This window comes from Artibeus jamaicensis, unplaced genomic scaffold (assembly GCF_021234435.1).
Source record: "Artibeus jamaicensis isolate MK-2021 breed Jamaican fruit bat unplaced genomic scaffold, CSHL_Jam_final contig_288, whole genome shotgun sequence".
Classification (NCBI taxonomy): domain Eukaryota; kingdom Metazoa; phylum Chordata; class Mammalia; order Chiroptera; family Phyllostomidae; genus Artibeus; species Artibeus jamaicensis.
In genome coordinates, this window is record NW_026521645.1 from 934,872 (window position 1) to 951,501 (window position 16,630).

A 16,630-nucleotide genomic window follows, 5' to 3' on the forward strand; every position below is an offset into this window, starting at 1 on the left:
TATCTGTCCTGTATGCCAGGCAGGTTAAGGTAATAGAAGATCATATCTTTGAACTACAACCTTTAACGCCATTTGTTAGAAATTTTTCTGAAAGACCACTCACATTTCATTTTGTTAGGTGATACACTGTGGCCTCTGCAGAATCATACTTATGCATGATGGAGACCTGTCATGGCTCATTCAGGAATGCTGCACTCAACTAGTTTAAGTCGTGGGGCCATGTATTCTCCACTATATATTTCAAATTGCTGGGCTTTAGGGCTTGTCCTTTCTGTTGTGCAGGTATATTTTGAGGTCTTTCTTCATGGACAGGTACCCACACGTTGCATTATACCAGGCAGCCCCACAGCAAAGTGGGAGGTAAACACGGGCCCAGGTGGGAACATTGCCTTTCTGTCTTCGATTCAGACCAGAGTGTGGTTTCACTATCTAGCCTGTGATATTATTCCTTTAATTTTAGTTTTGGGAATCAAAGCATAGTAGTTAAGACTTGGACTCTAGAGCCAGGCTTTGGATTTTGAATATGAGCATTGCCACTTTGCAGTGAAGGATTTTTTTGTGCCACAGCCCCCTTATTTATTAAATTGGGATAGTTGTTGGGTTTTGCCAGGAGGACACATGGTAAAAAAAACCTAGTGCACCAGTCAGCCTTCCTCGCAGTGGTGAAGGATAAGTGATCTAAGTAGTAAAATATTCAGAGCAGTGTTTGATAAGCTTTACATAAGCATTTGGTCTAATTATAAATGCTGTTCAAAAAGTATTCTGAGCATTGTGGTATAATCTAGGAAAGGTATGCTCAGTTTTGCAGTCTCTGAGGTGATCCTTGACAGGATGCAAATCTATATGCATATCAAGCATCATGCAGTACTGAATAGGCTATGTCTAACTCCTAGATGTGCTTCTGCTTTTATCATACCTGTATGTGCATACATACTGATTTTATAAATCAAATTTGGTTTTGTTTTAATGCACTCATATAATTTTTTCTCTCTTAGTGGATGCCCTGATATATATAGGAGTCTATGAAATAATGGCTGCTTAAACCAGGGTAGATAATACAATCCCCTGTGCAACTATAAGACTGTTGTTCTCTGTGTGGTCTTGGAAGTAACTTCAGTGGAAAGGATTACTGTTGATTACATTTTATACATCACAATATTGAAAACTTACCCTATAAAACCTACCTCCTCATACCCTCCTCTCTTGCTCCATACACACATAAACTGTTTTATTCTTCCCTCCCTCTACCTTTTCCATTTTTCCCCAGGATGACTATCGAGTCTGTATGGACTTCAACATCATTCAGAAAGATTCTGTTCCTGTTTGCCCTGTGGATGCCTCAGGCTGTTTCACAGCAGAAGTGACAGATTTCATGGGACAGTATGTGAAGGTTTGTTTCCAAATGGCATAGAAATGTGTTGGTTTCATATTTTTTCATTAATCAGTTTTTATCAAATAGCTTCCTCATCTGGGATGTTTTTTTCCAGGAAATTGTTTCTGTTTTGGTTTTTTTGTTTGTTTGTTTCAGTACGTAAAATCACAAAAGATAGATCATGTTATCAGCTACTTTGTGGGGGGCTAGGACTAGTCTCTTCAGAGGAGGCACACTATAGTTTTAAGCATAAGTATTAAAAAAATTGGGCTCTGACTAGTGACTCATGAAGCATCTTTGTGACTTCGGAGTAACTATTGCTGATTCAAAACTTTAGTACCTTAATGGTGTGGAATATACTTAAAAAGTACATGAAGTTACAAGGTATCTAAAATATATATCAAGTCTTTCGTAGTACATTTGTTATTTGTGCTTTATACTCTTAATAAAAGTAACTAAATATCAGATTTTAATAATATACTTAATTTTATTGTGTTACTAAGTACTGTAGGACATTTTAATGGCTATATTTTAATTTTTTTAAACAGGATGCTGACAAAAATATCATCAGGACCCTGAAGGAACAAGGCCGACTTCTTCTTGCCAGCACCTTCACTCATAGCTATCCTTTCTGTTGGAGGTAAGGAGAAAAGAGTTTTGTAGTTAGAGTTTCAGATTTGTGCATTCACTTAACGTATGTGCCCATCCCATCAGTTTGTGGTTTCCATCTCAATTGTATTCTTTGGAGTTAGTGTTTGGAAACTGCCTTTTTGTTTCAAGGATTATTTATGAATGCGTACATTTACTTCTTCAGGCGTTGTCTGAAAAATATAGGCATGGACTGTAAAGAAAAAAAAAACAGTCTTTTCTCTACAGGAAAAAAAAATCCAGTTCTTCCCTACTGTTTCATTATCCTGTGAGTGTTCTTTACTATTCCCTTCATAAACTTCACTTCTGACACTTCTGAGTCACCAAAATAGTGAAGGCTTTTTCCTCCACACCAAGCAATTTTCTTTGACTCAACTGGATGTCCTATTATTTAATCGAATTCCAGCACTATTTACTCAGAGATTAAGGGGTCAGTCCCACAAGAATGGGACACAAACACATACTCACTCACTTACTCACTTCAGATGCCATTCACAAACCTAAGTTTTCCCTCTATCAATGGACTGGCTTGAGATCAGACATTCCAGCTGTCCCCTCCTTGGGTTCAATTAATTTGCAAGAGAACCTCACAAAACTCCTTAAAACACTTATATTTATTAAAGGATATACATGAACAGCCAGATGAGGGCATATATATAGGGATGGGTCTGGAAGGGTCCTGTGAGCAGGAGCATTTGTCCTGTGGAGGTAGGTTGCTCATCCTTCTAGTATGTGGATGTGTTCTTCAACCTGGGAACCCCCTACACTCCATACTTTTGGGATTTAATCAGGAAGATAGGTACAGGGCTGGAAATTCCAAGCTATTGGGTTTGGTCTTTCTAGTGACCAGCCCCCATCCAAGGAACACATATAGAGTCACCTCATTAGAACAAAAGACACTCCTGTCAACCAAAAAATTACAAGGGTTTTAGGAGCTTTATGTCAAGAACTAGTATCCAAGACCAAATATTAGAACTAAAGATGTTCCTAGTACTCTTATCTTCTAAGAAATTATAAGGGTTTCAGGACCTCTGTGCCAAGAACCAGGGACAAAGGCATATGTATGTACATGCACATATATGTGTACTTTCTGTTATCTCACATAGACAGATAGGTCTGTGTTGGGTTCACATTTCTTTAGGATAAGACAGACCTAACATTTTTTAATGGAATTTAGTGAGAGATATGCAATATACCATTTAAAGAAGATTGTAAATATGTGGGTGAATTAGAATGTTCAGTGGCATCATGTTTTGTCTTTGCTGAAGTTGATACCATTTTTTAGGCAGCTGTCACACACCAGCAGAACTATATGAGGACATTTTTTTTATATTGTTTTTTTGTTAACTTTTACCTTTCTTGGTATTGTATAGGGTATGTAGGGCCATGACCAATAGTAAAGACATAGACATTCGTTTTGCGGTATATATGAATGTTGGTAGAAGGCCAAGTTGATGGCAGTGGCATCAGAAACAAATGGTTGTTGCTGCCCTAAGCACCTGCACACCTCAGTCTCACCAGCCACACCTCCATTTCTGCTTCCTCAGGTCGGACACTCCCCTCATTTACAAAGCGGTGCCCAGCTGGTTTGTTCGGGTTGAACACATGGTAGACCAGCTGCTGAAGAACAATGATTTATGTTACTGGTGAGCAATAAGACATAAGTCTTAATAATGTCCTTTGTCATATAGTTAGTAAGTATTGGTTTATACTTCTCCCAATTATAACTTTAATAACCATCTAAGATATAACAAAGTAACATTCTTTTTATTATAAAGCCTATAGAGGAGTCTTTTTTTTTTTAACCCAATAGAAATGAGAAACTTGTTTATGCAAATTACAGAATAGAATGACTGGAAAATATCTGGCTGAACTTTCAGGGTAAACATTTAGTTATAAGTGTACCTACAAAATTCATTTATAACATCACTTGAACCTTGAACAATGCAGGGGTAAGAAGCTATAAACTCTGTACATTAAAAATTCATATATAACTACAGTCAACTTTCCACATCCATGGATTCCCAACATTGGAGTTGACCCTTTAACAACGTGGGTTTGAGATGCACAAGTTGATCAGTTGAAAAAAATTGCGTATAAGTGGACTCTGCCGTTCACGCATGTGTTATTCAAGGATCAGCTACTGCTTTTGATGCTCATTTAGTTCCTTGACTATGATGATGTCTTATGCAAGCTGGCTTCATTGATAAGCACTGCAGGGACAGAAGCATTGCTCTTCCCTAATAGCTGACCATGGAGAAGTGTTAGTTCAGCCAGTTAGAAAAATAAAATAAGATTGACTTCTACATATTGTAGAATAATGTTTTTCACCAAGAGTTTGGAGAGTGATTAGTATTTTTTACTTCTGTAAGAATTTAAAAGCTGCATTTAATTTTGAAAGAATGGGCAGAATCTCTAGGCATTAAAAACAAAAGGCTATAGCTTTGTCTTTTTTTCTAGCAAAGTGACCCTGATTTCTCAAGAAAAAGCAGTGTTTTTCTTTTTATACCTAAGGAGTTCTTTAGCTTTCCTAATGTATGATGGGCTTAATATAGAATGTTAGTATGAGAACCTTGTGGCATGGTATAGGCCTAAAATCTGGCATTTAGGATACAGGACTGAAGACAGAATGTTCAGGAGCCTAGGGTGCCCTAACTCAGCCTTAAGTTTGGGAAGGTTTTTTGCAAAGCCTCCCTCTGGAGGATAGGGAGTGATTTATCAATCAGAGGCAGTAGAAACTTGGGGGAGTGGTGGCTAATGTAGGGGCTGCTGGGTGAAGGTTATCAAAGTGGACAGATGGTACTGGTGAAAGCAGTGAGGTGAGAAGCTGAATCTGAGGGACTTGCCTCATTGCTGGAGCCTAACATGTAGTACCATGGGGACTGCAGGTGAACCTGGAGAAGCAGCTACCATGTAGCTACCAATAGCCTGCCTGTTCAGAGTTGTGCTTGTAGTAGTTACAGTAAACTTACAGAACTATTGCATGAAATACCCAGAAAGTAGATAGATATTAGTGGGACCAGGCTAGCTAGCATTGGTGACAAAAAACTGTGGCAGTCCTAATTGGGGAGTAGGATGGGGAAACATGGGTGATATCAGGTTTCCTATTAAAAAGCATCTTCACTGGGATTAATTTATGGCAGATACAGCCATTATGAGTCATCCGATGCTGTCCATGCAGAAAATAATCTCCCAGGAGGAGTGAGATCAGCCTTTCCAGAGTGTTTTATAGATGCCATTTACAAATTTACTTAGTACTGTTCTTAGGTGGATTGGGTTTCTGATCTGTTTATTGCAGGGTCCCAGAGTTTGTGCGAGAAAAGCGATTTGGGAATTGGCTGAGAGATGCACGTGACTGGGCAATTTCCAGAAACAGATACTGGGGCACCCCTATCCCACTGTGGGTCAGTGAGGACTTTGAGGAGGTGAGGCCGGCAGTATTTTTGTATGTTGACTTTTGTTGAGACCTTTTTTGTTTATTTCATCTCAATATGGGAGCAAAGGAATATGGTCTCTTTCTCCCCACCCCCCTTTTTTTCCTAATTTTTCTTTCCTTTAATCATAACTAAATAAGAATGTTAGCGAGGGGGGGGATTTTTTGGGGGTTTTTTGTTTTTTTAATTTTTTAAGATTTTATTTATTTATATTTTAGAGGGGAAGGGATGGAGGAGAGGGAGAGAAATATCAATGTGTGGGTTGCCTCTCGTGTGTACCTCTCTGGGAACTGGCCTGCAACCCAGGCATGTGCCCTAACTGGGAATCGAACCTCAGTCCTTTGGTTCACGGGCCCGCGCTCAATCCACTGAGCTACACCAGCCAGGGCAGAATGTTAGCGTTTTAGGTTTATTTTACTTTCATTTTCCTTGAATGCAATTTGTGTTTTTCTCTGGGAACACACATTAAATTGTTTGTGTTCCTCAGATCTTTTTTTATTCTTGTGAATTACTGATGAACAGAACAGACTCAATACCAGGGATATCAAACTCATTTTCACTGGGGGCCACATCAGCCTCAAGGTTGCCTTCAAAGGGCCGAATGTAATTTCAACTCCTTAACAGTTAAGGAGTGGTTAGATTTATACAGTCCTAAAATTATTTCAGACCTTTGAAGGCAACCACGAGGCTGATGTGGTCCCTGGTGAAAATGAGTTTGACACCCCTGCTCTATACCTTCACTTACAGCAATGAAAAAGGAAAACTAAAAAAATAGTAAAGCATTGCAGACTTTTAATTTGAAAATAAATGATTGTATGAGTGTATGTATACATAAATATTTATATAGGACTTTAGATGTATTCCCATGATGGGACCTCCTTTTCGTGTCTGTTGCTAAAAACTGAGAGTGTTAGAATTAGAGCGCATGAACCACAGTGACCCAGGGACACCAGTAAATTTTTCTGTATGAAGGGACCTGAAAGGCAACAGTAAAGTAATTCAATTGGAAGACTTTTCAGGACTGGTCAGGAAGATGCAGCGAAAGAAACCATGAGTATTCCCTAGGTAATAGACAATCCCTGGGTGAGAACTGATCTCAGTCCTTGTTAGTGCTGCCACATCAGATAATGCTTCGTGTTGTGAGTACCCCAGCTGGGCCCATCTCTCAGCCTCCTTACCTGGACATAATTCTAACATCTTGTTGTATGACTATGTGGATTCAGCACAGTAATTTAGTTCTAGCTTTGACTTGGGAAGATTTCAGCTTAATGAACTGAATTCAAGTGCCAGGAAGAAACTTAAGATGTATTAGTGTACAAGTCTAGCCATTTCACTTCCACTGGTTATTTTTGGCATAGATGTGGACATTAGAAACCCCCAAGAAATACTTGTTGAGATGATGGCTGCGAAAGCTTAAAATCTTTTCTGTAGAGGGAAATTAGGCAACCTGAGAAAGGACAGAGACGCTGAAAGGGGGCCGCCAAGGGAGCCTTGGCTTTTTTAATTTATTTATATTTTTTAAAAGATTTTAAGATTTTGTTCATTTATTTTTAGAGGGAAGGGAGGGAGGAAGGAGAGGGATACAAACATCAGTGTGCAGTTGCCTCTCACGTGCACTCCCCCGCCCCCGGGATCTGACCTGGATCCCAGACATGTGCCTTGACTGCTAATTGAACCAGCAACACTTTGGTTCACAGCCGGTACTCAATCCACTGAGCTACACCAGCCAAGGCTAGCTTCGGCTTTTATACAGAGCGGCCATCATCTCCAAGCAGGAAAGAGCTTACTTACCCTTCTACACAGATTAGCCCTTCACATGAAATGGACAGCTAATTCTTCAGAAACTGTTCACTACTGAAAATAATTTGGGATAGACTAAGATATGTGGTGCAGGGGTGGAGGAGCACACCCAACATCTTCCCTGAAATCTGATCAGCACCTCTTAGGGGAGATACATTGTAGGGCCTCTTTCTGGTATGAGGGAACATATCAAAGAAGTGAAGTATGTTCACCTCTTCAGACAGTCACCTGTAGTTTTTCATGAGGGTAAGCCATGTTGGTGATAACTATCCTGTAGATCAAAGGTTTCTAAACTTCATTGTCAACAGAAATTAACTCTGTGTGATCTTTGCCTCTCTGGCACTCCTGCTTTTTAACTTTGTTTTGACAGATAGTATGCATTGGGTCAATGGCAGAACTTGAAGAACTGTCAAGAGCAAAGATCTCAGATCTCCACAGAGAGAGGTCAGTTTCTGAATGCTTCATTCATGTCAGTTCTGTCATTCAGAGAGCATTGGGCTAGGTCCTGGCCTGTTAAGACATGGTCTCTGTAGTGGACCATGGAGCTACATACAGAAATCAAACACTCATTTGCTGAATTACATTGTTCTTGATGACTTGTGTCATAATGAGGAAAGGTGACTTCTGTTCTTGAGTTAGATGTCAAAGGACTTCTAGTTTGAGTGCCCATGGTGCTCTCTGTAAGCCTGTGATGACTGCTAATGTTTCTGTTCATAGATACATATGAAGAGTTTGTCAGGAATTATGTTTCCTGCTGGCATTTCAACTGCAAGTTTTGTTGTGCTTAAAATTAATGGAAATGGCTATATTTTTGTTTGTTAGCATTGACCATCTGACCATTCCTTCACGCTGTGGGAAGGGATTGCTGCACCGCATCCCTGAAGTGTTTGACTGTTGGTTTGAGAGTGGCAGCATGCCCTACGCTCAAGTTCATTATCCATTTGAAAACAAGAAGGAGTTTGAAGATGCATTTCCTGCAGATTTCATTGCCGAAGGCATTGACCAAACCAGAGGATGGTATGTTCCTGGTTCTTTCAAGTGTTTTGTTGATTTGATTTTATTTAGCAATTATATTACTGAGCACCTAGTATTTATCTGCTATGTGCTGGGAAGATTGTGTCAAGTGAGAGGGGCTCTGCTCCTTAGCACCAAGCAAGCCATTATTGTCTTTTAAGTGAGAATCTCTGTCTATGGTAGGGTGTAGTTTCAGAAATTTAATTATTTCACTGATATCTTAGAACATAGGGATTTGTTTTACTGGAAATTTAAATGATATAAAACACTTTATGTGGTCATAACTTGATCACTTCAAGTCATTTGTTCAGATGTCGAGTGGGTATTTACCTCGACAGATAATGTGTGGGGTACTACAAAAGTGAAGAGGATTACTTGGAAATATGCTCAGATGCTAGATTAGCCTTCCAAAATTAACATTTGAAAAAAATCTAGATTTAAAAGAAACTGGGGAGAGGGTTTTGACATTGGTTTTATCTGGTGCCTTATTTAAAGCAGTACTGTCATCTTCTTAATTATAAAAAGGTTAGTTATCTTCTTTTTGTGGATGAGCTTGATCGGCCCAGGTTCTAATTACATTTTCATTAGTAATGTTTCTACAGGGATATTTAAGGAATGTTGGTGGTGTTTTTGCTTTTGCAAATTGTGCTAGTCATCACAAACTGATTAAATTCTGGCCTTAATGCTTTGGAATGTGCTGTTTTCACTTTACAGTCCATTTACCTGTAAGAAGAGCTACCAGGCACAAATTCTTATATCTAAGGAGTTTCTCTGAGGAATGGTGACAGCTGACAACTAATAACAGTCCTTATATGGGTTCCCTGTGCACACTGCTTTCCTCCTCTTTAGTCAGTTGTGGGCTGCCTCTCCTAGGTACCAGAGTCCTCCTGACATACCTTAGAGGTCAGGTGTTCATGTTAGACATGGAGTGTGGTCTGTGACATCACCAGTTCATGTCTCATGATGGTCTTGGAGCACAAAATCAGGTTGGAGGTAACATAAGAGCCTCACTTAACTGGTACAGCTTATAGGAATGTGACACTAGCTAGCAAATAAATGACATATGTGATATCTGACAGAATAAAAACATTTTCTCTGCTCTCATACTTTATCTTTTGACTTTGGAATGAGTGCTTTTTGCCATTTTTGGACATGTGGGGTTGGGGAGGTCATCAAACTATCCCATATGACTTTGTGTTAATGGTGACATACATCTGATTTTCAGCCTTATGTTTTATGGGGAGGTCCTGAGAGGCCACCCATTGCTGCCCTGCTGTGCTCTGCCTTACGGCTGTTCAACTGGCTTCCCAAGAAGGGTGGTGGTACTATCCTCAGCTGGGGTCAGTACCTCGATCCAGGCCTTTATTTGCTTTGAGTCATGTTTTTTTCCTAATCGGAGGCTTAAATGTGATTGATGTGCATTGGGTCTTGTGTATAATTTTTCAACAATCCTGGCATGATTTTAATGTTACTGGAATTAAAATCTTTGCCTTAAGTGATTATCAAGAAGTGTAACAGATCAAAAATAGAAATTCAGTTCAATAAGTAAGCACAGTTTTATCCTATGTTAGACTTCTTTTGGGGGTATTGTTTTGCTGTTTGTTTTTTAACTTTCTTTGTGGAATTTTTTTCCCAGGTTTTATACCCTTCTGGTGCTGGCCACAGCTCTCTTTGGACAGCCACCCTTCAGGAATGTGATTGCGAATGGACTCATTCTTGCGAGGCAGGTGTACTCCTTTTTGTCGCGACAAGTTCCAGTTGCTGTCCCCTAATCACTCTTCATGAATAGAGGAATTTAGGAATGCCCCAGCTCTGTTCTTACTGCTTTTTCTTTTCTGCTTCTATACTTTTTGCTATCACTTTTGTATCTTTTGTGTTCTGTTTCCACACTTCCTCTGTCTTAGGGAGAAGAGTTGGATTGAAAGCTAATCATAATGGAATAGGCAAAAGGGCAGGACTTGCTTGGGATAATTCTAGTGATGAAATAACATTTGTCATTTTAGACTTATTTTAAAGTGCTTTTGGTTATAGCTCTTACTCAATCTTGTATACTGATCATTTATATAGATTTTTGGTTTTTTTAAATATATGAGGAAATTATGAGTTCTAGAGGTTTGTGGTTTTATATTGGAGTCCTGTGCTTATACTTCCTCAAGTTATTAAAAGTAAAACCTATACAAAAACAACTGAAAAATATTTACATAGATACCCAGCTTTATGTGCCGTGAGGGGGGAGGATGACAGTAGGCCTTTTGTGAACATTTACACATTTTTACTCACTTAATGCCAAGAACTATGTAAGGTGTGTTCTTTCATTACCCTGTTTTGACATTTGAGATACAGAAAAAGTAAGGTCATACAATAAGTGGTGAGCTCAAGTGTGTCATTTCAGGTATGTTATGTAAATGGAATCATACCATATATAATTTTGGGGGAGTGAATTTTTTGGGTCACTGTTACTCCCTGGGTGTTTCTCAGGTGCTCGTGCATCAGTGTTTCCTTCTCTTTGCTGTGTGGGTGACCCTGAGTTTGACTATTCACATGCTGAAGGACCCTGGGGTTGTTTCAAGTTTTTGCTGACAGTGAATAATTCTATGAACTTTGTTACAGGTTTTGCATAACTGACTTTTCATTTCTCTGGGATAAGTGCCTAGTCTGTAATTTTTACTGTTAAATTATGATGTCTTGCTACCTTTATCCTGAAGTTTCTTCATTGACTCAACACAGTATTTAAAAAACAAGCCTACAGATATTAACAAAACAACTTTATTGTTGTACCTTAACATTAACTTGTATGCCATTTGCATTTATGTATTCCAGTTGAAGATATCTATAACCATATATAAAGATACCGTAAGGTTGACATATTTGATATCTCCCTTTTATTTTTCAAGTGATGGCCAAAAAATGAGCAAACGAAAAAAGAATTATCCAGATCCACTTTCAATCATCCATAAATATGGTGCTGATGCCCTCAGGTACAAACCGGTGCTCTCCCTTATGTGTATTTGTCATTTCTTATATAAGCACTTCTCACCTCTCATTCTGTTAATCATATTCCTTGCATTTGGTTTATAATTAGCTTTTTAAAATGTATCTCTGTTTTAGGAGGAGTTAAATTTCTAAGGTGTTGACTTAAGCCCCCTTCCCCTACCCAAGGTGTTTTATTAAATAATGATGACATTTCCAAATCTAGAAATCTTTTGGAGGATAAGGACCTCTGTCTAAGTTTTTCCATCTTGTTGGTGTTACATCATTTATTTCTATTTTCTACTTACTCTTAAAAGAGTCATATGAAGTATGTTTATCCTAGAGCAAGTAAAAAATACTTGAAAACTTTTTAGAGAATGTGAGCTGCTGCTTGAAATAGTCAGTGTCATGAACATTAAGTGTTCAGGTTAAAAGCCTCTCTGTCCTGGCTCCTTGTGAGTCTCTGGTGCCTACGTGTGTCCTGGCTGCCTCTTGGTTCTGCCACACCCACCACCGATGGCCTGAGCTGAGACCAGCAGAGGGCATGCCTCTAGGTTGTTCCACTGCCGAATTTTGTTGTGGAAGCTACATCTCCTTTTATAATTTGCTGGGTCTCTTTTATGTAAAAATAAGAGCTTTGTCAGTTTTATACAGACCATGAGAAGACTACTCATAATTACCCACTTTTTAGAAGAAAGGATAATTTCGGTGTTACCCTATGAAAATGTCACATGATAATTGGTACCATCTACATTCCTTTTTTGTGTAAATTTTATTTTCCAGATTGTATCTGATTAACTCTCCTGTGGTAAGAGCAGAAAACCTCCGCTTTAAAGAGGAAGGTGTGCGTGATGTCCTGAAGGATGTGCTACTCCCTTGGTACAATGCCTATCGCTTCTTCATTCAGAACATCCTAAGGCTGCAGAAGGTGTGGACCAAAGTGCTGTGGTTTGAGCTGGATGTGGGCCAGGGTGCCTTCCCAGCTATGTTGAGCTGCATTTGCTCAGGCCCTATGTGTGGAAGCTCAGAGACACTTGGGAATCCATAGGTGAAGGTACCCGGGGTCCTTGCTCAGACAGGAGCATGAGTTGGAGCTAAGCCTTCTGGGCAGGCTCACCTATGCAGACACGGGAGCCTCACCTGTAGAAGAGTTGTGTTGGGTATACATTTAGCCACTTCCCCACTCCTTGTGGAACCAGTAGGGGTGGCATGGTGGAGCCAGTGAAGAGTCAGCTACTGTCTGAGATTGAATGGCCAGTAAAGGCTGCTACAAGTGGGTGGTCAGGGATGACCCTTTGATGGGGGTGTTTGGGCTGACACTCTGTACATAAGAGAAATTCTCATTGGGTTGTTAGGATTTAGAGTAATGATTGTGATGTTTTGGAAAGTTTCATTCTAGCAGTTACCCGTTGCCCACGAGGCATTCTCTGAGAAGCCACCTGCCCTGCCCCAATGACTGCCCTCAGGTCAGCAGGCTCATGTGCCTGTCTGCGCTAATTTTAGTATTCCACGTGGGGTCAGGGCCCAGAAACTATTCACCTTTTTACCTCAAGCACCTTATACGTAGAATTGCTTAGTAAATTACTGTGGACTAAATATGTGGTGTTATTCTTTCCTGAAAAACTGGCTGGAAAGCTGAGCTTTGAACAGCAGTCCAGTAGTCAGATCATTTGCTTCCTGCTTCCTCTGGTTTATGTAGGTCTGCTAATGAACCTTCTAGGAGGGATTTTTCCCTGTGGTTTGAGAAAGGCAGTCACCTTCCCAAGACCCCTAGTGTTCCTGGCTTTTCATTCCTACCACCTCTTTGGGCCAACAGTCCACTTTGTAGGCCACCTACTGGTTTGGAACTTCATCTGGACAAGGCAGCAAGATGTCAGCTCCACCCTCAGGCGCTTAAATCAGGGCAGGGATCAGCATGGCCATTCCATTGCCACTGGTGATGATGCTGTATGAGTAGGAATAGATGAGGTGGGCCTTCATGATTGAGGAAGATTTTTCAAAGGAAAAAGAATGGGTGAAATAGAGTATTCTAGGTAAAATGACTAATATAAGCTGAGACACTGCTGTATTTTTTGGACCATAATACACACCTAGGTTTTAGAGGAGGAAAATAGGAAAAAATATGTTGAAGCAAAAATGTAAAATATTTAATAACATAAATAACATAATATTCCACCAATGTAAATGTAAACAGAACTCAACAGCAGCATTAACAACCATTATTCCTCCAAAATGGGGAAGGAGGTGTGTGTCTTCTAGTCCAAAAAATACATAATTCATAGGGCTCATTTTCAATTTATAGTCAGTTATCTAGAGAGTGCCAGTTTTTCTGTCCTTTCTTCCTCAAATTTAAAATAACCAAAGCCCATACTTACAAGATTTTAGAATACTTCTCAATTCATAATCATTCTTTGGTACATAGGAATAATTTTTTCCCAAAATTCCCCTTACTTCACTCAAAAATGGAATTCACTAATTGAGGATCTAATGTCCCAAATGTAGAACTTATCCTGAAAATATTACTGAGAATTAGAACTGTAGATTAGTCTGGATTTTTCTGGGGGAAGGCAGGATGTGGCCATTAATTTCAGTTTAAGTGCTTTAAAGTATTCGTTTCTTTACATGAATTTCCCTCAAGCACGCAGAATGTTACAACAATTGTCCATTCCTAGGAGGAAAAAATGGAATTCCTCTACAATGAAAACATGGTTAAAGAAAGTGCCAACATCACAGACCGATGGGTCCTGTCCTTCATGCAGTCACTCATTGCGTTCTTTGAGACCGAAATGGCAGGTGCGTCTTTCTTTAGCTTTCCTCCCAGGACTACAGACTTTTCTCTATGATTGCCCTTTAGATATTACTTATTCTATATAAACATAGAGTAGATTTTGTACAAATTTTAAGAGATAGAGAAGAAACAAAGCAGTAGATAAATACTTGTTTCTTTTACCATGCAAATATAATTTTGTTAAGGCTTGTTAGTTGCAGAAAGGTGCTGGCCCAAGGAATTGTCTCAGGGGATGTCCAGGGACCTTCTCTCCCCACCAGACCACATGAGCCCATGGAACCATAGGCTTTGGTGTTGGATGGTTCTACTACCTTTTCCCTGGTGGAGCATTGCATAATCTATGAACCTTAATTTCTTTTTGTGAAAAATACCTTGTCAGAGTTAGTACAAGGCTCAAATAGAGATCATGTACATATGTGAGTGGTTCAAATAGAGATCATGTACATGAAGCTGACAGACAACAGGTACTCAAAAAGTAGTACTTGTTAATAGTTCATTTTTTTATTTTCAGATCTGCTTTATTACATAATTAGTCCTTGAACAATCTAGAAAAATTAGGAGTTATAGAAAAGCAATAATGAAGTAGACATTTCTCTATATTTCTGTTTCCTGACAACATGAATTGGGTTTTACATAGAGGTTGGAAAGGTAGGTTATGATGGTTTTCTCAAGGTTGGAGATAGAATAACCGTAAGTCAGGGAGAAATTTTCCAGAAATTACTGACTAGGATACCTGAGATGGGCGTTCCTTTTTCAGACATTGGGGGTTCCTTTTTCACACTCTAGCAAGTTTGATTTGCCTCCCTCAGCACCCTGTGGTTTCCAGGTGCTACTGTGCAGGTGCAGTACTCATCAGTTTGAGGGGCAGAGCCAACCTTTGTTGCTGACACAGATCTGCCTCTCTGCTGAAATAGGTGCCTCTACACCTGGATCAATAGGCCAGTTAGTCTAGGAACTTCCATGTGTTTATCAGTCACCCTGAAGGACTATATTCACCCCCTTATACATATGTAATTAGGATCATATGACTGTCAAGCTTTTGGAGATATTGTGAGTTCAGTTCCAGCTTACCACAATAAAACAGATAGCCAATAAAGAGAATATCACAATAAAGTGAGCCACATGAATTTTTTGGTTTAACAGTGGATATAGGTCTTATGTTTACACTAAGTCTGCAAAAGCATTGTGTCTAAAACAACGTGCATACTTATGTTTACTGATCATCTGAGCCTTCACTAGTCTTTTTGCTGGTGGATGTTCTTTCCTCAATCTTGATGTCTGCTGACTGATCACAGTGATGGTTGCTGAAGGTTTTGGTGGCTGTGACAGTTCCTTAAAATTAGACAATAATGAAGTTTGCTGCATCAGTTGACTCTTTCATGCACAGTGATACTATGTGATAGCATTTTATACCCTCAGTAGAACTCTTTCAAAATTGGAGTCAATCTCAAATCCTACTGCTGTTTTATCAAATAAGTTTGTTTAATATTCTAAATTCTTTGTTGTCATTTCAGCAATCTTCACAGCATCTTCACCAGGAATAGTTACGCAACTCTTCTTTCATTTGAACACTTATGGGCCATTGTGGATTTATTAATTGGCCTAATTTCAATGTCACTGTGTCTTAGGGAATAGGGAGGCCTGAGGAATGGAAGAGAAATGGTGAAATGGTCAGTCAGTAGAGCAGTTGGAACACTAATTTATCAATTAAGTTTATAGTCTTATTGTTATGATTCATGATACCCCAAAGCAATTGTAATAGTAACATCAAAGATCATAAATCACCATTACAAGTGTAATAACAAAAAAGTTTGAAATATTACATCACAGTTTGTCGATATTACAACAGTTTCCAAAATGAAACAAAAACAAAATGAGCAAATGATGTTGGGAGAATGGTGCCAGTAGACTTGTGAGGTTGCCAGAAATCTTCAATTTGTAAAAGAAAAAAAAATTTAAAAGAACAAAAAACACCAAATACCTTTCAAACACAATAAAGCAAAGTATAATAAAATGAGTTATCCCTGTATTTTTCCCCTTAGAAAGCCTGTTCTGTTTTATTCATAACTCTTGCTAAGTTTCTCAGTGGCAGCATGAAGGGTTGGGTGGTTCTTTGTGGTGAGGCTGGGCTGTGTGTTATACAAGGCTGAGCAGCAAGCATCACTTGTTTTTCTTGCCAGGTGCCAGGAGCACACACCTCCTCAGTTTTGACAACCAGAATGTTTCTCCAGACATTGCCAGTGCCCTCTGTGGGACAAACTTCCTCTGCTTGAAAAACATTGACCTATGTTATGTCTCTTAACATCTCATTAGACCTTTTTGTGTCAGTCTTAGTTGAGGAACAACTGCATAGTTGTAGTTTTATGTCAGCAGCATAGTAAAGGAAGTTGGGCTTTCGTAGTGCTGTAGCTTTGCATAGCTCCTGGGAAACATACTTCCTGGATTTATGTGATGGGCAATATTGGCCTCTGAGCCACACATTACGGGGTTTACATTTTCCTCACTGACAGGAGCTCACAGGATGGTGTGTGTGTGCCCCTAGACCCTTGATGATCATACTGTATGTCCTCAGTGAATGAGCCATTATGATTGCTTCACTTTGAT

General features: G+C 39.3%; 1 protein-coding gene across 4 annotated transcripts in view; it reads left to right on the forward strand.

The window, feature by feature from the left end:
- The window catches only part of IARS1 (isoleucyl-tRNA synthetase 1), a 109,470-nt gene that overhangs the window by 42,904 nt on the left and 49,936 nt on the right, over positions 1-16,630 (forward strand). For all 4 annotated transcript variants that reach the window (XM_037157068.2, XM_053662794.1, XM_053662795.1 and 1 more), the window contains exons 11-20: positions 1,268-1,390; positions 1,921-2,012; positions 3,568-3,666; positions 5,319-5,445; positions 7,625-7,698; positions 8,077-8,271; positions 9,905-9,991; positions 11,163-11,246; positions 12,022-12,166; positions 13,911-14,031. In XM_037157068.2, coding sequence (XP_037012963.2) covers positions 1,268-1,390; positions 1,921-2,012; positions 3,568-3,666; positions 5,319-5,445; positions 7,625-7,698; positions 8,077-8,271; positions 9,905-9,991; positions 11,163-11,246; positions 12,022-12,166; positions 13,911-14,031 — 1,147 coding nt within the window. The remainder of the gene's footprint in view (positions 1-1,267; positions 1,391-1,920; positions 2,013-3,567; positions 3,667-5,318; positions 5,446-7,624; positions 7,699-8,076; positions 8,272-9,904; positions 9,992-11,162; positions 11,247-12,021; positions 12,167-13,910; positions 14,032-16,630) is intronic.